Raw genomic sequence first — 22,676 nt, forward strand, 5'->3', positions numbered from 1 at the left:
CATATCTCGGTAACATTTACTTCTGTTGCATTTCTCATTTTTTTCACTGTGTCCTTTGTATCTTCCTTTTTATCTGCTGCCACCTTGATACTCGAGATGTGTAATATCTCACCCCCTTTGACCTGTTCAGTATCTCTCATAGCTGGGGTTTCAGATAAATAATTCACATTATCTATGTGATAAATTTTAATTTTCTCAGTCCTCCCCCCCTTTTTTTTTTCTTGCTGGGAATGGTAATTTTCTGTGTTGACCTCATCATTAATTTTGCTAGCACAATGCCTTTGACTACCCCTCATCTGGGCACCCTGATTGGATCCCAATATAGAGATCTCCCTTTTTGAGAAATCACATGTGAAATTATGTTTCTTTAGGAAGTCAATCCCAAGTACTATCTTTGCATTAGTATGAGAGGATTTCGGGAGAATCAATAATTCTGGTGAAACATTCATTTTAAAGTCTGGCATCAATATGTTTACTTTTAACATCTGAGGCATAGACAGTGGGGTCTGTTATTCCCTTTAACATGACAGGTGGTTTAAGTTTAGTGATTCCTTCGGATACTCGGGATTACAACTTCCTGAATAGAGATCTGGTTATCCCGGAAATTGTGAACCAGTCTCCAGCAAAACTCTGCATTTTACCCCTTTTATTTTTCTCCTTACTACGTCATGGAATTTTCCCCCTGATTATTAATGTTTCTTGGCCATCTCTTAGTCCTCCGTGTAGGACGATGGTGAGTCATTACCATATTGGCCTCAAATCTTCTATTTCTGTCATAGTTCCCTCTGTTATAAAAGCAATTTCTGGCAATGTGCCCAAACTTGTTGCACCTGTAGCACTGAGGTGGTTCCCTCCTATTTTCCTTTTCACTGCGTGTTTGCTCAGAGCCTAAGTTTCCCAATGAGGGTTTTGCCTTGAACTCCCCTAATTGATCGAGAATTGAGTTAAGCTACTCCATCAGGGGCTGCTGTAGCTTTTCTACCTCATTTTTGTTAATTACTTGTAGTTCTTCCCTGTTAACAGGATCAGAGGCTGTCAGTCTGTTGTGGTCTACATTGTTTATTTCTTTGATCCTATCTCCCCCTTTTTCTACCTTCTGTTTATTCATTCCCTTTTCTTTATGATTATCACTCTTCCCCTTTTTTTAGTCTTGCTCTTGTGTTCAGGCACCTATGTAATGGTGCATATTTGACTGGCTCTAGATGCTGGATGTAGATCACCCAATCTTTCTTCCCTATCCTTTATTGCCTGATAGCAGTCTTCTAATTTACTTATCTTCCTCTTATATGCTGTTTCTTTATATTCCTCTCTTACACCTAGTCTGAACTGGTTAAAGACTGCCCAATCTAAGTGGCTCTTTTCCTCATATTTGGCACACTCAGGCTATTTGCTAAGGTGAGCAGCCTATTGTAATAGTCTGTGATAGTCTCTTTGTTTTCCTGCTTGCACTTTTGCAGCCTCCACAGATTGCAAAAGTGCAACCTTCACAGGTTGTACCCATGCTTCTAGTCTTGGAAAACTGGGATATCAAGGTATTTTTAAACTGATTGTACTCAAAAGTGTCTCTCAGTATAGGAGAGGAGTACAAAAAGTTCTTTGCCTTGCCAATCAGTTTGTTCCTTAGTATGACTAGAAGTTGAAAATCTGACCAGCTTCCAATGTTCCTTCGTTCTTCTGCGAACTTAAAGAAAGATAAGACATTGTCATTGTCTTCTCCAGAGAATTGAGGGATTAAAAGGTGAGGATTCACTGTTCCGAAGAATTCTCTATCCTCCATTCTTTCAGTACTGGTAACTCCTGAATCAGTATTATGCACATTCATGGTTAAAAAGATTTTCTTTTACACTTTATAAATACTCTCTATAATTATAATTATACACTTTCTTGTTTAATTGCCTGATTTTAATTTTTTGAAATTGTTCCAATCCATTTGTATCTAATTTAATTACTGTGGTAGATTTTATCCTGTTGACTGCGACATTGTAAATTTGGTATCATGTAGTTTTTAATTTTTCTTTTTTGTTTACTTCTGTATCTGTATTCTCCTCTTTTGTCATTTGTTGTTTCTTCCCTTATCTTTATATAAATTTTTCTCTTATTCCTACAATATTATCTTTATCCTTATGTCAATTCCTAAATCTTTAATATTGTCTTGTTCCCTTATATACCTCTATTAACTTTAAAATGCCCTTCTGTTCCTTATATTTTACCTCCAGTATTTCTATTTTTATGCCAAGGATTTCTAGATATTTATTTGAATTAGTGACTGCACCTCAGGAGTTCCTTTTATGACATTAAATATTACTACTTTTGGTAGATATCCTTCCTTGCACATATATATATATACAGTCGTGACTACCTCTTTACTTTAATTTTGTATTAATTATCTATCTTCCCTGCTCGCAAGCTTGGTTGTTTTTGAGAACAGTGCATCAAAGAATTAAATATCAGGTGACACTCTATTAATATTTAAACAACAAATTTAATTCATATAAAACGATTTACATTAAGCTTGCAGTAATCGAATAAATCATCTCAATTCAGATCTATATAAATCAATTAGTTAAATTCCTGTATTTTAGTCACACAAATTATATCACATATTTAACTAGGTTTCCTATTATAACACAAATCATTTACGCTCAGCATTGGTACATGTTACTTAACTGTTAACTCTTAAATATCGAGCACATAGACCATATCTTTTATACACAAATGCTCCTTCCCTTTTATGCTGGGAATATTCTATAGACAGATTTCACCAATTTGGCAAATAGTTACACTCTGACGTATTTCACATACAAATTCTTGACTATTATTTGACTTCTAATCTTCAACTGTTAATTATGCTTATTTTGATCAGCCTCTACTTTACAGTCCACTAATAAAAGGTCCCTTAAAAACTCAAAGAAAAATTGGAAAAACAGATACACTCACTTTGGTGGTAACTACCCTCTATTGATCTGGCTTCACACTGGAGCTCTGTTCCTTTTTCTTTTGTGTCAGGTTTTCGCTCCCTGCTTGTGCCGGTGATAGACTTGTTGACGGCCTGCGGAGTCAGTATCTTCCCGGGATACGGGCGGAGGTTCTTCGGTTTACGGAGTAGTTGCATGTGCGTAGAAGGCAACGGAGCAATTTCCTTTCCCTTGAAGATTCCTTCTCCTTGGACTATAGCTTTCTGCATAGAGTTGTCATCAGGGGTCTATTTGTTGCCTGGCAGATTGGCTCATCTCATCTTTCCTTTAGGCCTCTGGCCTACTTTCTCCAGAAGTCGCCCTCCCGATGGTATACATCTGGCGGATAACTGCCGACGACTTCCTGCCAACTGACCAACGATCTCTGAGTCACCGATGAAAACTTATGGAATCGAATCACACATGCCCACGATCTTTTCGCTAACGCCTTTTATTCACTCACTTACGAATCCTTGCACGGAGATATGGGACCCCCGAAGATTTCGGTGAAAACCCTTGATCCCTTTCTCTGACTGACCCTTCCATTGTTTTTCTTTAACGCTCCCCAAATCCTATTCGTTCTGGCAGCAGACATTTGTTTGAAGCTTTTGTCAATCCACCTAGCACTGACCTTGAGCGTTTCCATGTAGAATACACACACAAAATTTGATGTCCTTATAAGGAGCTAAAAATACGCTATTTACTAGTGGCAAGGTATTGCCTCAATCCTACACCTTCTAGAATATTCCCTTATTTGGTAGAGAGCATATACAATTCCCATAGTGATTATTTACATTTAACAACCATCTATGTACTGGTTACAGTTCTTACTGGGCTTGATCTTGGTAAAATTTTATGTAAAAATGCCTCGTCTTTATGGAGCTACATAAATATTTTTACACTTTCTTGCCAAGTCCAATCCTTCTGCTAATTTCTTTAAACTGAATTCTTTAACGGATTCATCACAATTAGAATCTTCGGCAGAACTTTCCCTGCCATTTGGTTTGACGTCTTCTATTAATTGTACTAGTTCCTCCTAATTTTAATCTATTTCTCCATCAGTTAATTCACTAATTTCGTTTTCAACCATATCGCAAAAGCACTCTAAGTGGCCATTACTATAAAAATAATTTTTTTACATAAAAAAAGCATTATGTATTGTATGTAACTCATGAGAAAATAAAGTACTCAGCTTGAGATTAACACACTTTTGATTTTTAATGCACTTTATACAGTAAACAATTGACGTACATGCATACTAAAGAGTATTTCTCCTAATATAAATTCACTACTTATAACTGAATATGCGATATGGGCAGATGCAAATTTAACAAAGATAAAATTAGATTTTTAAGTCACACGATGAAAAATATACGAAAAGATATCGAAACCGTGTTGTATAAGTACCGCGTTATACGAGAGTTACCTGTACTGATTATGAAGACAAATTGAGAATTTGTAGACTGCAGACACTATCAAACAGGAGAAAGAGGGGGGGGGGTGATATGATTGAGAGTTACAAACTTCTGAAAGGGTCATATGCAGTTTCAGTTGATGGAATTTTTCATTTTATGGAGGGTTGCGAGAACATACTTGGTAGCTGAGAATGAATGCCACTAAGAAAGGGGAGTGAGCTACAGTTTTCTCTCATAAGTTGGTGAGTGATTGGAATGGATTGTCAAGAATAACTATGATAGCTAGTTCGTGTAGTTCGTGGTCTCCCCTCAATGAGTCCCTGATTCCTTGTAGGTCTCTTTTAATAATTATATCTGATATAAACTTATTTCAGAAATGCTAACCATCAGCAATAATAGTAACACTTTCGCAGAGAACAATGTTCTCTGTGAAACATTTATCTGTCACAACATCACTTTCTGCGTTCTCACAGGATTACGGCAGAGGCATGCCTTGACAACCTCTCAGAAGCTGATATGTTCTAATACAGTGTGGTTGACCTGTTCTTTGGCAGTCAGCTATATCTTCCGTATTGTTGTAAGCTAAGAGCCCGATACACAAACATCCTATTGATCCTGAGATAACAGGTAGCTGCATTTCAGCCTTGTGAAGTGCTATTTCAGCTATATGGTTCTCATAATCTCTCAACTGCATGTTAACCGATACGGCTGGACAACTCTCTCTCTCTCTACTGATAAACACATGAATGTTGGCTGTGCACAATACCACTAACAAAAAACCGGGCTCGGTCGGTTCTGTGGGCAGCAAAAGGTGTACAGAAGTTATAACAATATTTATGACAAGCAAGATTGTGTGTGTGTGTGTGAGATAGAGAGAGAGAAGGGTATTATTGCAATTTCAAGCTCTTGTATTTTAGTAGGAATCGACTGGATCAAGAAGTTTTATGTTCTTGATCCAGTCGAGTTCTTGTGCTTGTGTATGTATTTATTTTCTTTTGTTTATTTTTTGCACTTGTTTGCTTGAAATGTCAGTTTGGATAAATCCTAAAGGAATGCATTCTGTTTTTAGATGGATTCCGCAAAGTTACTAGTGTAGAACAGTGTGGAATGAGGACAGATCATGATGAAATGGAATTTTATCATCCATTTTTTACTAAGGGACAAGAATCATTATTGTATCATATTAAGCGAAAGGTAAGTTGTGATTATATTTACAAAAATGTAACATAATACTTTTAAAAGAAAAATTCAGATAAATTGTGACATGTTATGAGCTTTTTTTTATGCAAAAAATTTCTAGATCCTTATAAAATAAGCTGATGGTACTACTATGAGTTTTCCCATCTTACCTACTCTGGTCATCATTTCAACTAAAATTTTGAACAGTGTATACCTTTCATTACTCTTTCATTAAAGGATAACCTGTCACCCTCAGTCCTGTGTTTTTTCTCTCAAAATGGATCTCAGCTTACATTCCCTTACCTCAGTAATACATCAGACGTGATCAGATCTCTCTTTCTCTGCTTGGATTGACATTTAAAAAAAAAAAAACTAGCCATTCTTTTCTGCTCATAGAGCTATTTCACACCCAGCTACCAACTATGTAAATCTGAAATCTGCCCATCCTTATAATACTGTTCACACATTTGGGGTGGTGCACTTGTTGGGAGGTTTTAGGAAGTTCTTGATGCTCTACAGAAGAGAGCAATTCGGCTCTTAATCACCCCTTCCCTCTCATAGGCTTACTTCACTCTCTATCTCACAGAATGCAGTGTTTCAGCTCTGTGTCTCTTCTACAGCTACTTTCATGGTCACCGCAATAGTGAATTGACAAACATTATTTCTCCAGTTACTGTTGGGACTGTTAAAACAAGACTAGCAGATATGCAGCATCCCTTTTCAATATAATTGCAAACACATCGAACCTGCTTCTCCCCCACTTCCTCATTTATTTTATCTACCTCTATCTCTGGAACAGCCTTCCTCATAACGTGTTTCTCAACCACTTGGATATCCAGCTCTTTAAGAAAAACGTCAATTAATTTCTTCTTTTTCAATCCTTAATAACTTACCCCACACATGGTACTTTAGTGTCATAGGTTCTTGCATCTTTCGTGTGTGGATAAAATAAAAAAACTCTCCATTTTGCCATTGTGGATGATTATTTTGCTGTTTCAGTAACTCATTAACAGATCTGCATACATCATATTAACTTCATTTAGGAATTAGAATCTAAATATTGCTTTCACTCACTCACACACTCTCTCTCTCTCTCTCACATACACACACCCCAGTCAAAAAGAGAGCTTGCATGCCTTTTTATTTGGCTACATGATCTATAGCACATTAGTGCTGTCTGTGGGCAAGAGAAATAGAAGAAAGGAGAAATCTGTTCACATTTTGCTTGATCAGCTGAGGGCTGTAATCTTTGAAGGCCAGTGGAGTGAAAGAGGGGGCAGTGAAGTTGGTTCGGTGAGTTTGAAAATGGACTATAAAAGGATGTTGGTTAGCTGTGGCCCTAGTTTTAATGATTTTAGAGGAATAATAGTGGCCAATTCAGCAGAGCACTATCTATGAAAGTGTGTCTAGAAGAGGCACGAGCAGAAACTGCAAAGAGAAGAATTGAAGTGGGTGTGTTAGAGAGGGATCATTAATTAGCCAAATTGTCCTCTTCTGGATAGAATCAAGAAATCTTAGAGAGGATTTTGGTGCCCCATTCCAAAATATGGGAGCAGTATCCCAAATCTTCCACGGCCTGGAAGATTTGGGACTTATATAGAGTAAGCAGCTGTGAAAGTGTGAAGTAGTATCTGGTGCAAAAAAGTACAAGTTTTTTGGCAGTTGTAGAAGCAATTGTTGAAATCTGGTTGTGCCAGGAAAGATGGAAGATGCAGGTTGGTCCAAGATGAGAAATCTGATCGTGTTTAGATATCTTAGTATTACTGAAGGTGGGGGGGGGGATTCAAGCTCTTTCTTGCGAGAGATCAGACAGGACTGAGTTTTGGAAACATTGAAGTTTACAAGGTTGTCCTTGCCCCACTGGGATATAGTTAGGAGATCTTAGCTCAGGTCACTGATCAAGGTAGATCTTGAGGACTCCAATACTTGAGCACTACAAGGTTTGTCAAATGAAAGAGTGGAATGGAGTGTACTGTCATCAGCAAAGCTATGGATAGTCTGTAAGAACAGGTCATTTATATACAAGAGGAAGCGAGTGGGTGAAAGAACAGAACCCTGGGGTACTCCTGCATTGGTTGGGGAAATCTGAGGAGAGGAATCCGTCCACCATGACATATAGTGGGCGACCAGTGAGAAGTTGGCAATCCAGTTGCACAGTGGAATCTATATTGCTGGTCACTTTTGGTTGGTTGGTTGGCATGTCTCTGGGTAGTTCAAGAGGTGGTTGTTGATGATCTTCTCCATAATTTTAGAGACAGCAGAAGTGAAAGCAATTGGATGGTAGTTCGTTGGTTGACTTTTCTTTGGGATGAACTGGATGTGAACCTGTTTCCATGTTATAGGATAGATGCTAGAACCAAATACCTTATTTGTGTTCAGGTTATTATGTATTCAAAGTTCTCTCCACTGCACCTTGGTGCAGTGGAGGAAACTTGCCCAGGTCATCAATGCCAGAGAAGAGCGATGTCAGTAAGTTGGCCTTGCATTTAGGTAATGTAACTACAGTATTATCTGGATGTGAGAGTGGTGGAAACCTGGGTGGGCAGAAGTTGCACCTAATTGCCTTGGCAAGGACCAGAAAGAACAATTGCCGTTTGGACATTAGGTGAGTTTGCAGCATTTGGCCCTTTCAAAATCTGACTTGACTTGGTGATGATTCTTTTACAACTGTTCTGAGCATGTTAAGCAGAGGTTTTCCCTTTACAGTATTGACAGACTTTTTTTGAGAATCAAGGCTTGGGTGGTGGCTGAGAATTTGGAGTGGAATAAGGGATGAAAGCCTTAATTTTTTCTTATCTTGGTTTTTGTTTTAGCTTTAATTTTAATCTAATTTGATTTTATAATCATCCATATGGTGGCAGTCAAGCATGTGGCTCAGCTCTGTGAATAGGATTAGCATTCTTTGTTATGGCTTCACCTTATGATTATGCTGATATACTTATGATGGAAATATTTGCACTATTAAAAAGGTTTATTCTTTATTCTTGTTAATGTGTGTGTCTATTACTTTGATTTCTGTTTTCCTAAGGTCAGTTAAAATTGACCTTAGGAAATTTCAGTTTCTGGCCCGCTGAAGCATTGTGTGTGTTGTGTCATAACTATTGTAACCATTTGAGAAAAGCCTCTACTATTAAAAATAGTAGAGTAATAAAGTTTATTACTCTACTATAATAAACTTTTGTAAGCACCTGCTTACAAAAGTTTATTATTTGCTATAGGCATCTTCTTTGGTGCATTTCTCACAAATTCTTTTGTTTTGTTTCCTGCAATTTCTTTTGTTTCATCAGAATTGATTGTGATGGATTGGTGTCCCCCCCCCCCCCCCAAGTTCACTATAGCCAACCTTATGTTACAATGAACTGTGTCTTTGGTCCATTGCAGTTTACTATAGCAATTGTCTGTTGTATTTTGAAATTATACCAGAAGAGGGAAAAATACTATTTATTAAATATACCTCCATATATTCCAGTCTGAAATTCAGTCTGTCATTGGCTTAAAAAATTGTTTTTTAAAATCGCAATGTTGATTTTAAAATGTTGCAAATCTCCAAAAATTTTTTCAATATATTTATTGAAAAAAAATCCGCATATAAGTGGACCCATGTTGTTCAAGGGGATCAACTGTATTTCTATTTTAAAAACTACTAAATAATGGTCTGAAATGATTTAATTTCCTCTGTAATGTGCATCTCTCATATGTGGAAGTAGTTTCTGATTAGTAATAATTATAGTCCATTGTAGCTCTTGTTTTTCTGCCATCACAAGTATGTGTATATATATATATATATATATATATATATATATTTATAATTAGTTTGGGGAAAAAAAAAATATTAGTTGTTTTAAAAATATTGAAAATAGAGAAGTCTAATAGTTCTTGACCATTGCTATTTATGCAAATTTCTCCATATTTACTTAAAACATTTGGGATTGTATTATTTCCAACTCTAGCATTAAGATCTCTTGCTATTAATATCCTTTTTATTACATTTATTTAATTTTTTTATATTATAAAACTGTTCAGAATTCTCTTTTCTGCCTTCTTCAGGAACACAGACTTATGGATATTTAAGTAGCTTCTGTTTGCTTTTAATTTAATTGTAGGAATTTGATCACTTACAAAATTTATACTTTTGTATTGTTTTTTCATTTATTATCCATTAAAATAGATCACCACTTGAAGCACTGATATGTTGGTCTACTCCACTATATAACATAGTATAACAATCTATATATTTTGTTTCCTTTAATTTCTTTCACAACTATATTAATATTTTTGATTTTTAGTTGTTTTACTAATTCCATTTCCTTGTTCTACTTCTTACATTCGATGTGGCTACTCTTAAAATGTCTGAGATTATTAAACTTTTACATTTATCCTTTCCTGGTCGTAATCCTTTGTTTCTGCCTGATGAATTTTCCAGTTGAAGCATCTGAGTTATAGAGATTTTTATTTGACAAGGTAACCAGTCTTATGCAAAACTCTCAGTCTGTAGGACCAGAGTATCTCTCCTAGTCTATCACCTGCCTCTTAATCTATTTCAGCTAGGAGGCCCTGCCTGTAGCTTGGCTACTGCTAGCATAGCTCTTGAGGTCATTGGTGTGTGCAAGCTACCTCACCATGTCAAAGTGGAGATACCATTAACCACCCAAATGGCCACACAGAAAATATACCAGTAATATACGCTTTGTATTTATGTTATTTCTGTAATATCCTAAGGTTATGAATATTTTGCATCCAGGTTATGTTGGATGTATACACATGTCAAGGTCAGTATGGTGGTTAAAGAGGACTAGAAGAAGATGTTTCCATGAATTAAGGAATATTAAGAGGGAAAAAACTTGAAGTTTAATAAGAAAAGTTTGTGAATCACTGATATGGAGCTACAAAATTATCCCAACCTTTAATGCATATTGGTACGCTGTAATCTGTATGAGCTATTTTGTCTCTTGATGGCTTTAATCTGCCTTCAGTGGTTACGTAATATTCATTTATGACTGCTGAGTTCTGTGGGGTATAATTTGGTTGTATATGTAGACTAGGTGTTCTTGCACTACTTTTTTCCTGAAAGACGGTTCATTTACAGAACATAATTGTTTAAATGTCTTTAACTGTCCACAACATCTCAGATATGATTTAAATTACTCTTCAAATCACTCTGCTTTGGACTAGATAAACTAATAGGGAAAGTAAATAATTTTTTCGCTCTCTCTCTCTCTCTCTCTCTGTCATTCTGATACATATGTATGTGCACAGCCAAAGGATAATTTTTATAAATTAGTCTCTAACTGCATGTACTTTGTAGCATATCATTGCTGTAAAGTGCCCTTCAAAACTTTTTTATAGCTCTTTGTAACTTTTACCCTTTTTACTATACTATAATAGTCATTGCATGGTACTATCAACCATGACATCCAGCGTCATGAGAATTTGCTCATTTTATAATATCCTGCCTTATGCAGCAGCCTTGCTGATGATTATTGGTTCATCAGCTATAAATTTTCTTTCAGAACTCTCCTGTGAGATCTTTGCAAAAATCACTATACATTTTTCTGGTAAATGTTTCAATTGGGGTTATGTTTGGTTGTCATTGATAGTGATCCAAAGACTGATCCAAAATTTGATATTGGAAACATTCTACACTGTAATTTTGCAGTGTAGAATGTTTCTCAGATCGTATATGATATTGTGTTGCTTTTCGTGAATGGATCCAGATTTCTGTAGTTTTTCTTTTGTTTAGTTGTCTGATCTCTTTTTTTCAAATTATATGGGTTTGAAGTACTCTATTTTTCTATTGCTTTATTTTTAATTCTTCAGAACTGTTTGGTAATCTTTTGCTGTTTCAGGTTGTCAGCAGCTGCCTGTTTTTTTAGATTCCATTCTTGACAATTTTTACAGTCATCATTCCATCTTCTATCCATAGCTCTCACAGTTGTCTCTCTCCACATTATTTTTTGAGAGGAAATGCTTCCTCTTTCCAGGGAATGACTAATTCATAATTCTTAATAGCTGTCATTCTTCTCTCATTCTCTGGACATGTTCATACTGTGTTAAGGCATGTGCCTCCATCCTCGACATAGCAGGCTGTTCTACTTTTATCGTTGTTCAAATATATGTATTCTTCAGCTGATCCAGCCAGGTGACTCTCATACTTTGTTTGAAATAATTCATCTCCATGACTTCTGCTTTCCTTTGGCTGTTAATGAAGGTCCAGCACTCATATCCGTAGGTCATTATACTGTCCATAATCATGTGATACAGCATCTTCTTAGTTTACCTTGAGACTTTACCACTATAAAATACCATTCATGATTCTAATAGCTGTTTCTGCCTGTCTTGTTCAAAATGCTTTGTCCGTCTCCCATTGGCTAGACTTATCCACCACAGAGCCCAGATTCATGAAGGCATCCACTGGTTTTATGGTTCCCACCTCTAAATCAAGATCTCTTGCATCATCATCTCCAACTACAAGTTACTTGGTTTTTAACAAATTGACTTTCAAACCACAATATTTATATGTATCTAACAATTTTCTCATTTGGTATTCTACATCCTCCTTGTCCTATGCAAGGATCACCTGATTATCAACAAAAAGAAGAGAATGTAAGACTTATTCTCCTAATAGGTACATCCATTCCACTGCATTGTTTCAGTCTTCCAGGGCTGCATCTAAGTAGATTTTAACATTGATGACATACAGCCTGCCTTGAAGTCCTTGCTAGTATCAAATTCCTCTGCAAATTTGTCATTAATCTTTATAGCAGACCTAGATCCCATGGTACATCCTTTACATCATTAGTACTACTGTCCCTTCATCTACACTTGCTATTTTCAATGCCTGCCGCATCTTCTTTCCTGGAACAGTATTCTTACCTTTTTCCAGCTTCATAAAAATCAAACGGATCCTTATTCTTAATTTTTTTTTTTTTTTAAATATTTGTTGTAAGGAAAATATATTATCCATATAAAAACCCTCCTGCTGTAAAACCGGACCGTTCTTATTATTGAGGATATCTTGAATTCAGTTCTTTTCTTCATGATTTAGCTAAATATCCTGCTAACTGAACACACAACACATTTCTTTATAATTCTTGGTCTTTTCTTACTACCTTCTTAGAGATGGAAAATATTTCTGACAAGTTCCACTATTAAGTGTATCTTCAATCACAATCAGTTTGTTGAATATTATTGTCAGGACCTGAAATACTTTACTACCACCATACTTCTCTATTACCATTCTGCTGAGGTCAGCCATCTTTTCATTCTTTGATACTTGAACAATCTACATCACACTCCTCTAGTGTCACATCAAATGACCTTTCTCCTGACAGTAGTCTCTCGTCTCCTTGATATTAAATCTTATCCTGATATAATAAACCTTTTGTGATATTTCTTAAAATCTTGAGGGAAAATGATATTATGCTCTTCTTGATCCTTTCCTTTAGTGTTACGGTGTTCAGCATTCATTTCAGACAAATTATGGAGACTACAACTGTGTAACAAGATATAATTATTTCAGAAAATAATTATTTAGAAATAATTATTTTAATTTCTCGACGTTTCGACCTTCATAAAAAGGTCATCATCTGAAGAGTTTAAGATACCAAGCAATTTTATAAGATAGGTTTTAATCCTTTTTCCCAAGTAAGCAAACAGACAAGTAAGTCAAGTTTGCACCTGCACATAGTGCAAGTCTGAGGCAACTCGTGATAAAGGTGGAGTAAGCTCCAATCACTTTCCTTAGTATTTTCCCCTAATGCAAAGCACATCCCCCTTGCGGAGATGTATGATGCTATGCCTTAAAGGCAAGGGTCACTACCAGACCTGTTTCGACCTTTATTGAGGTCTCGTCAGTGGCAGCCAGACCTAAAAATGCCAAGGTTGAAGTAATTCAGAGCTTATAAATTTTATCTAAATAAGTTGCCACAAGGTGCTTTGACCTTATTAAATAAAAATCTCAGGATGAGAGTAAGAAGTAGAAAGTTTTTTACCTTGGGCATATACTGTGTTTAAGATACCAAGCAATTTTATAAGCTAGGTTTTTTAATCCTTTTTCCCAAGTAAGCAAAAGACAAGTAAGTCAAGTTTGCGCCTGCATGTAGTGCAAGTCTGAGGCAACTCATCTTTTCCTTAGTATTTTCCCCTAATGCAAAGCACATTCCCTTGCGGAGATGTATGATGCTATGCATTAAAGGCAAGGGTCACTACCCAGACCAGTTTTGACCTTCATTGAGGTCTCATCAGTGGGAGCCAGACCTAAAAATTACCTAAATTTTACCTAAACAAGTTGCCACAAGGTGCTTTAATCTTATTAAATAAAAATCTCAGGATTAGAGTAAGATGTACAAAGTTTTTTACCTTGGGTATATACTATGTTTAAAGATACAAAGCAATTTTATAAGCTATGTTGCATTACTTCAACCTTGCCATTTTTAGGTCTAGCTCCCACTGACGAGACCTCAATAAAAATTGAAACTGGTCTGGGTAGTGATCCTTGCCTTTAATGCATGACATCATACACCTCCGCAAGGGAATGTGCTTTGCATTAGGGGAAAATACTAAGGAAAGTGATTGGAGCTTACTCCACCTTTACCACGAGTTGCCTCAGACTTCAACTATGTGCAGGTGCAAACTTGACTGACTTATCTGTTTGCTTACTTGGGAAAAAGGATTAAAACCTAGTTTATAAAATTGCTTGGTATCTTAAACATATATATACCCAAGGTAAAAAACTTTCTACATCTTACTCTCATCCTGAGATTTTTATTTAATAAGGTCAAAGCACTTTGTGGCAACTTGTTTAGGTAAAATTTATAAGCGCTGCATTACTTCAACCTTGGCATTTTTAGGTCTGGCTCCCACTGACGAGACCTCAATAAAGGTCGAAACCGGTCTGGGTAGTGACCCTTGCGTTTAATGCATAGTATCATACATCTCCGCAAAGGGATGTGCTTTGCATTAGGGGAAAATATTAAGGAAAGTGATTGGAGCTTAAACCACCTTTACCACGAGTTGCCTCAGACTTGCAGTACATGCAGGCGCAAACTTGACTTACTTGTCTGTTTGCTTACTTGGGAAAAAGGATTAAAACCTATCTTATAAAATTGCTTGGTATCTTAAACATAGTATATACTCAAGATAAAAAACTTTCTACACACACAGACACACACACACACGGGTCTGTTTTTATGTGGATTTGAAGTTATGCGGTGCATAACTTTAAAACTTATGTATAGCATGCCCACAGATGAGACCTTTCGACACTTCTGTGCATGTCAACAGAAGGAGAATCTCCATTCCGATAATAGGGTAATCCAGCGTTTCCCAAACATTTCCTACAATGGAACACTTCACAAATCCTGAAATTTTCATGTAACACCTTGGTTATTTTGTAATGTATTAATTAATAATGAATTGTTAATTTAACTGATTTTATTATTATTAATTAATAATTGATCATTAATTAATTAAATAAACATCAATTAAACATAAACATCATTAAATTAATTTGTGCTGATTTTCATTGACATATCCTGTTCTGATTACCAAAAATTTATAATATCATTATAAGTACTTACGAGTGGATGCAGAATTTTTCTGCTGTGTGCTTCCCCTCCTTTTGCACATCCTGGAGATTGCTTTATAGGCTGGAGGGTAATGAATCACTGTATGTTGCGTCACAAACACCTTCAATGAGAGATTTCTTAACTCCAAAAGTAAACAAAGTCCCTTGTCTCTTATTCATATTAATATTTAAATCTGTAGGCCTATTACTTTTAAAAAATAACGGCACTAAGGTTTCGAAACAATCACCTACACCCTACAATATGAACTTATGAAGAAAGTATTCAGTATTACTAGATCTGAGAACCGGATACAGATTACCTTGATCTTCAATTTCAGTGGAAAAATTTTCTTTATACTTCCTTGTTGATTGGTCACTAACATTTGCAACACAACACAGATGTTATTTTGTTCAGTTTTGAGAACAGAGGATATGCAGCACATTGTTGTAATTGGCTTGTAGGCAATTTTTATGACCAGTCATAAACAGCGGTATTCCCTTTCCCGAATGTTGAAAGGTTTCAATGTGTGAAAATTAACGATAATTCATCAATACTTCCATGTTTAAAAATACATGGGGTGGTCACTAACATTTGCTACACAGATGTTATTTAGACGTTCTGGGTCTGAACTTTTCGACATATTCACGAATATTATTCTCCTCAGAATGTTTCCGCTATAACATATTTATTCATGAAAAATGCTTAGAAAACTAAAATGACAGATTCCAGGAGAACGTCTCGCTGAACACAGTTTGGGAAACCCTTGTGGGATGAGTTGTTTATTGTTACACGACGGAAAATTAACTTCTCTTTTATGCTTTATAGGTAAAATTTTCCAACTATTTTGCTTGTATAACAGTTGGAAAATTTTACCTATAAAGCATGTGATTTCGTGTGTTGTTGACCAATTCGTTCATTTCCGTTGTACATAATGAATAGCGTGTTTCAGCACATTCTGGCATAACGTGATAACATGTAAGCAGTGAGTGTTTGCGAAGTTTAATTTTGCATGTGAGTAAGTGTTTGTCTTTTTATTATCGAAAGTCTAAATTTTGCTAATTGTTATTTTAAAGATTTAATTTGGCCCAATGGAGGTTGAAAAAAAGCACCAAAGAAAAGCAATTTCTTTGGAAATGAAAATTGCAATTTTAGATCACTTAGCAAAAGGAGAGGGATCTATGGTGATTGGTAAACATTTTAATTTAGGCGAATCTACTATAAGAGCAATTAACACGTTCGCTGCCATGCTACTTCGGCATAGTCTGTTCCCATACGCTGAGCAATTTCACTTCTTCAAGGTCAGTACGGTAATCTTGTTGCCGGCGGTAAGCGTCATACGATTATACTCGTAGTTGGCTTGTGCAGAGCATATACCTTCTATGAGAATACACAGTTTTGATGCTAGCTCCACAAGCCAAGCATTTTCACTTCTTCAAGGTCAGTACAGTAATCTCGTTGCCAGCGGTAAACGTCATACGAGTATACTCGTAGCTGGCTTGTGTGGCTGGTTTACTAACTACGAGGGCAGCGAACGTGTTAAAAAGAATGAAGTCGCAATAAGAAAATCTGTCATTTCTGGCACAAAACTAAGTGCCAGATTATCATCATACTCAAGAGATGCTTTATTAGAAAACACTGAACGAAATTTGGATTGAAGAATTAACTCGAAGAATTCCTATAAGTAGTTATTTAAACAAAAAGCTCTTCGGTTTTATGAACAGAATGTCAGCTAACAAAGGATGGTTAACCGGGTTTTTAGAAGGAATGCACTTCATAACGTGAAGATTACAGGCGAGGTTGCAGATGCAGAAGCAGCCAAAAATTTTCAAGAGAAGTTAGCCAAAATTATTGAAGATGGTGGATATTGTCCCGATCAAGTGTTTAATGCTGACGAAACAGGAAAATGTCCTGTCGATAATCGCATAGTCTGAGAAAAAAGCAAGTGGGTTTAAAGCAAGCAAAGATCGAGTAGCGTTGTTACTTTGTAGCAATGCATCAGGAGATCGAATGTTGAAACCCCTCCTAGTAAATCGATTTCTAAGACCACGTGCTCTAAAAGATCTGAAACAGCTGCTGGTACATTGGATGGCTAATTCAAAGGCCTGGGTAACAACTGCTGTATTTACTGAATGTTTCAATAATTGCTTTGTACCAGAAGTGGAAATATATATGAAGCAAAAGGCTCTTGATTTTAAAGTTTTATTAATTGTTGACAATGCACCAAGTCATCTGCATTTAGAACATCCAAATGTGCAGGTAGTGTTTTTTCCACCCAATACAACAAGCATTATTCAGCCATTAGATCAAGGCATAATTGCTACTTTTAAAAAATATTACGTTAAGCACACTTTTCAATTTATATTAGCTAAACTAGAAAATGAATCATTAACAGTAACTGATGTTTGGAAAAAAATTTCTATTTTGGACTGCTTAAATCGTGTTGCATCTGCTATCGCTGAAATAAGACCACAAACTTTTAATGCCTGCTGGAAAGAGCTTGGCCTGGATGTGTTGCAAACAGTGCAGCCATGCAAACATCTACATTATCAGCTGAGATCATTACTTTGGCACATGAAATTGGTGGAGAAGGTTTTGATACATTTAGCCAAAACGATGTAGACGAATTGCTTGTGGATAATGCCTTAAGTAACAATGATATTATTGGATATCGATTAACTTTAGGTATCGTTGAAGATCCGGAAAACGATAGTGAAGCAGAAGAAACCCCCCCCCTCACTGCAAATATAATTTGAGAAGGTCTTAAACTGTGCAATAAATGGAAAATCATTTTCTTGTTAATGTTAGCGAAATCTGGATAATAAAACAAAAAGACAAACAAAGATTAACAACAGCAGAAATGAAGTTTATGAGAAAAACTGCAAAGTATACCCTGTTTGATCACAAAAGAAATGAAGATATTATGAAAGAATTAAACCAAGAACCAGCAATAGAAAAAATTAAAAAATATAAACATAAATGGATGGAACACATTCAAAGAATGAAAACAGAAAGATTACCAAAACAAGCCTTAAAGTATAAACCATTAGGAAAAAGAAAACCAGGACGTCCTCTTAAACGATTCAACGATGACTTCTAAGGCCAGAATAGGCCATGCTAGGCCTAAATCCTTAATACGTATGATGACGATGATGATTGTTAATGACAAATTCTGAACGAGCCTTTAAATTCCATCGTGGGCTGAAGAACTGTATGTCTGGATATCGCGAACTGTATAAAAAATTAGTGAAATCATCATTGCAAAGTTTAATCACTGATTACATTGTCAGAAGAAAAAAATCAGCACAGAACGAGGGCGAAGCTAATTCTGTTTGTGAAGAACCATTGCCTTTACCATACAGATCTGAAGCGCTGACTGTCTCTTCTGTTGATGAAAGTGATTTTGCACTAGTTCACAAACATTGCTGAATATTGTCTAATAGCGATGATAATTCTGATGACAAAATGTAAAAAAAAAAAATTGTTACTTTTCAATAAAATTAAACGAATAAAGGTTTAATACAAACTTAGGACTTCTTATTTTCCTGAATTTTTGTAACCTTTTTTTATGCGATTTTAGGTTTATTTTAATTCATTGCTTCGATTTTAGAAAATTATGGAACTTATCCTTAATTTTTCAACGTAAGTTAGGCCTTTTTTTTGTGTGTGCGATTTTTTATATGTGGTTTTCTGTGGAATGTATCTACCTCATAAAAAGAGACCTGATTGTGTGTGTGTGTGTGTAAAATAAAAATAAAATAAGTACATTTTTATTTCATTAGAGATCAGGCCACCAGAATAGCTGTCGATCAACTCATTGTCTCTTTAGCATACTGTGTGACATGTAATATAGTTTGTCTGTGTGTGTGTGTACTCCGAATGATGACCTTAATATGAAAGTCAAAACGTTGGGAAATTAAAATAATTATTTTTAACACGTTTTGTAGTCTCCATAATTTGTTTGAAATGGAAGCCCTTCTTGAGATCTTTAAGGGGCTTTTACATGTTCAAAAATTGTCAGGCCTCATCAGATTAATTATATTCCACCAAGTGTTCGGTTTCACTGCACTTTAATTCACCATTCTTTTCACTTGTTCCTTAATATTGTTGCACTCCTCTCTTCCCAAGAGGTTTTACTGCTTAACTATCTCTTATATGCTCTTTCTTTTTTTCTGTCTTCTCTTTCACTTGCTGACTTCTGCTATATGAATTCCATATACAATCATTCTGTTAACATCTCTATTTTGTATCTGTCCCACATTCTATTTCATAGAACACTTACATTCTTTGCAATATTGCCAATCTCTCTTGTCTAGCTATCACTAGATTCATTAAGTCCACTTAAGTATACAGCTGTTTAGCATTTGATTCCTTCCTTTTTACATGTCTCAATCAACCAGTGGTGATCGTCATTAACATGATCCTCTCTAACCTCCCACCACAGTGATTGCCATTCTAACTCAATTGTTGAACTCTCCTAACACTAGTAATTCCATGTATCTGCTGGTTCATTCATTTCTCTTAGCCCTTCATAATATTTTTCCTTTTTGTTGAGCAGAGCATCTAGGTTCAGTCAGTGTTCTATTTCTTGTGCACATTTCATGTTTATCATGCACAGAGAACATTAGTTCCAGTAATTAAAAATTTCAACTCATGTACTTCAAGAATTAATTTTTTAAACCTTTAATTTAAAAGTTAATTTTTTTCTCTGAGTATGGATATGCATTCAGTATTTGTCAATGTATAAATACTGAATGTATATCCAGTATGTGGAAATTAAATCTGCTTACCAAGCAGAAACACTAGTCAGGTTTGAATTTTTTTTCTTTAATTTTTCCCCCACATCATTACAGAGTTAGTCAAACTCCATATTATGATCTGTAAAGTGAGGATCAGTAATTCAAAAGAAGGATATATAAATGAAAAACATTTGGAATCAGAAATGAATGTGTAAATCCTGTTAGAAATTATTCTGGAAATTATGGTGAATAGTAACTGTAATCTGACTTACAATTGTGTTGTAATTGCAAATCATATATTTATTTATTTTTAAAATTTTTTCCATCATTATCTTGTTTTATATTTTTCTTTATTAGGTACCTACAGGAAAAGCCTGTGAAGTTCATTTAAAACAAGATGTAGTAAATGATCTGTTGGCAGATGTCAAAGCAATCAATGGTAGACAAGATGGTATTGATAATATATTGGCAAATATGAAACAAGAAAATGAGTTATTGTGGAGAGAAGTAGCAATTCTAAGAGATAGGCATAAAAAGCAACAACAGGTGGTTCAAAGGGTAAGAAAGATAAAAATTTTCATTATCTTGGTGTAGTGGTACGTCAAATATATTTGATGTTTCAAATATATTTGACTTCTAATTATTTGAGTGAATTATCTGCTGTGTGGTAACCGAAGAAATTGCATTAAAAGCTCTGTTAGCTTTATTATGGTTTCCATTCACTTTGTTCATCATTTTAGGTGCATTCTGCAATAATACATATACATAAGCCTCTCAGATTTCTTTTGACCATCTGTTTATTCATGACATCTCTACTTCTCTTGACAGATTTTGATAAAATTTGGAAGTTTTACTTCAAGAAGTGGCCAATTTTTTTTTTTTTTTGGAATTTGCCTTTTTTATTTTATTACTTCACAAAATTGCACTAAGGAACATTATTTAACAAAATATAGCAATTTTTTTCAATGTGCTGTTGCTCCATTAATGCTAAACCCAATTTTTGAAGGCAAGAAGCATCTGGACACCACATCTTGACATTACCATTGGCAGAGTTCTGTCTTCTCATGAAGTGAGCTATCAGTTAGATCAAGTACAGTGGTGTCTCGCTAATCCAAATCTCTTTAGTCTGAACCCTCCAGTAATCCGAACTGCAGTTTGAAAGAAAAAAAAATTAATTTATTACGTATTATTATTTTATGCACTATTATTTTTATTTAATTATTATTGTAACTATTATTATTTATTTTATTATTATTACAGTAGAGTATTTTTTTCATGCTGTCGATTGTACGGTTATATTGTAGGCCTATTTTTATTTATTGTGTGTGTTCATGTTTGCTTTTTTATACTCTATAGTATGTACTGTATTGTCAGCATGAATCACCAAATTTGAAACCAAATCAGATGCAGAAATTATAAATATGACGCTACAGAATGAATTAGATAACAACGATAAAGAACTCGAAGAAAAAAAAACACGAAGAGGCAGTTGACAGTTATAATGTGTATAGAATGGGCTAAGCAGAATGATACGCCATTCTGCAAATTTTTATTGCTAATGCAGCTCTGAGAAGAAGCATTCGAAAGAAGTTTAGCTTCCAAGAAGCAAAAGAAAATCAGTGACTTTTTTACAAATAAAAAAAAAAAATTTTTTTTTGTGTTATTTTGTGAAACCTTTTTTTTTTGTGTTGTGTACAAGAAAGTGATATTTTTTATGCAAATTAAGTTATGTACTGAACTATGCAATTTTATTAAATCAGAATCCTCAACAACACAGGTACATACAAAACTAAATTTTTTACTAATATAAACTTGGGTACTGTATTATTTTTTAAGTTTTACATTACAGTACAGTAGCTTTTTTTCTATCAATTACTTCATTTATTTACAGAATTAAATGTGATGTACCATTAGAATCTTATTATTTTTGTCTTAAACGCTAGTTATTATTGTCTTTTGGAGGAAAATTCGCTAATCCGAACTTTTCACTAATCTGAACGAGCACGGTTTTTATTAGTTTGGATTAGCCAGATACCACTGTATAAACTTATAGTCCCACATCTGGACTAATTGCTGGCTGACAGAAGAGCTCCATCCTGAGTTCCTTAGGGTTTATTTAGTTTTAGTACCGTATCAATCCACCTATATCTTGGTCTTCCTCTGGGTCGTTTTCCTACCAACCTGGCAGAGAACATTTGTTTTGCTAATCTTTCCTCGCCCATTCTGTTTAAGTGACCATACCACCCGAGATTAGCTCTGCTAACGCATTCCTGGATGCTGACAACATCAAGTTCTTTCCTAATATCCTCATTTTTAATATGATATTGCCATTGATGCCGTCTGTTCATGCCTCTTATCTTTCTCAGGATTCTCATATATGTGGTCTCTAGTCTTTGGTCAAGTGTTTTACTTCTGACCCAGCTCGCAGATCCATAAGTTAAAACTGGTTTGAACACTGTCTTGTATACAGCTAATTTAGTGTTCCGACTAATTTTTCTCTTGTATACAGCTAATTTAGTGTTCCGACTAATTTTTCTCTTATTCCATATGAATTTATTCAATTGACTTTCTATCATACCAGCTTTCTTGATTCTGTTGTCTATTTCCATATTTAATTTACCATTTTCACTAAAAATCGTGCCTAAGTAGCTAAAATGTTTTACTTGTTAAACAGGTTCTCCATTCAACACAGTTGACATTTTCAATGATTCTGCCTATTTTCATTGTCTTTGTCTTTTTATTGCTTTCTTGATTCTGTTGTCTATTTCCATATATAATTTACCATTTTCACTAAAAATCGTGCCTAAGTAGGTGAAATGTTTTACT

General features: G+C 35.2%; 1 protein-coding gene across 1 annotated transcript in view; it reads left to right on the forward strand.

The window, feature by feature from the left end:
- The window catches only part of LOC150110213 (uncharacterized), a 200,879-nt gene that overhangs the window by 22,402 nt on the left and 155,801 nt on the right, over positions 1-22,676 (forward strand). Inside the window, exons 3-4 of the mRNA XM_090398444.1 lie at positions 5,439-5,563; positions 20,208-20,408. Coding sequence (XP_090254570.1) covers positions 5,439-5,563; positions 20,208-20,408 — 326 coding nt within the window. The remainder of the gene's footprint in view (positions 1-5,438; positions 5,564-20,207; positions 20,409-22,676) is intronic.

The sequence above is a fragment of the Typopeltis vanoorti genome, chromosome 1 (assembly GCF_054136105.1).
Source record: "Typopeltis vanoorti isolate ZY-2024b chromosome 1, IOZ_Tvanoo_1.0, whole genome shotgun sequence".
NCBI lineage: Eukaryota > Metazoa > Arthropoda > Arachnida > Uropygi > Thelyphonidae > Typopeltis > Typopeltis vanoorti.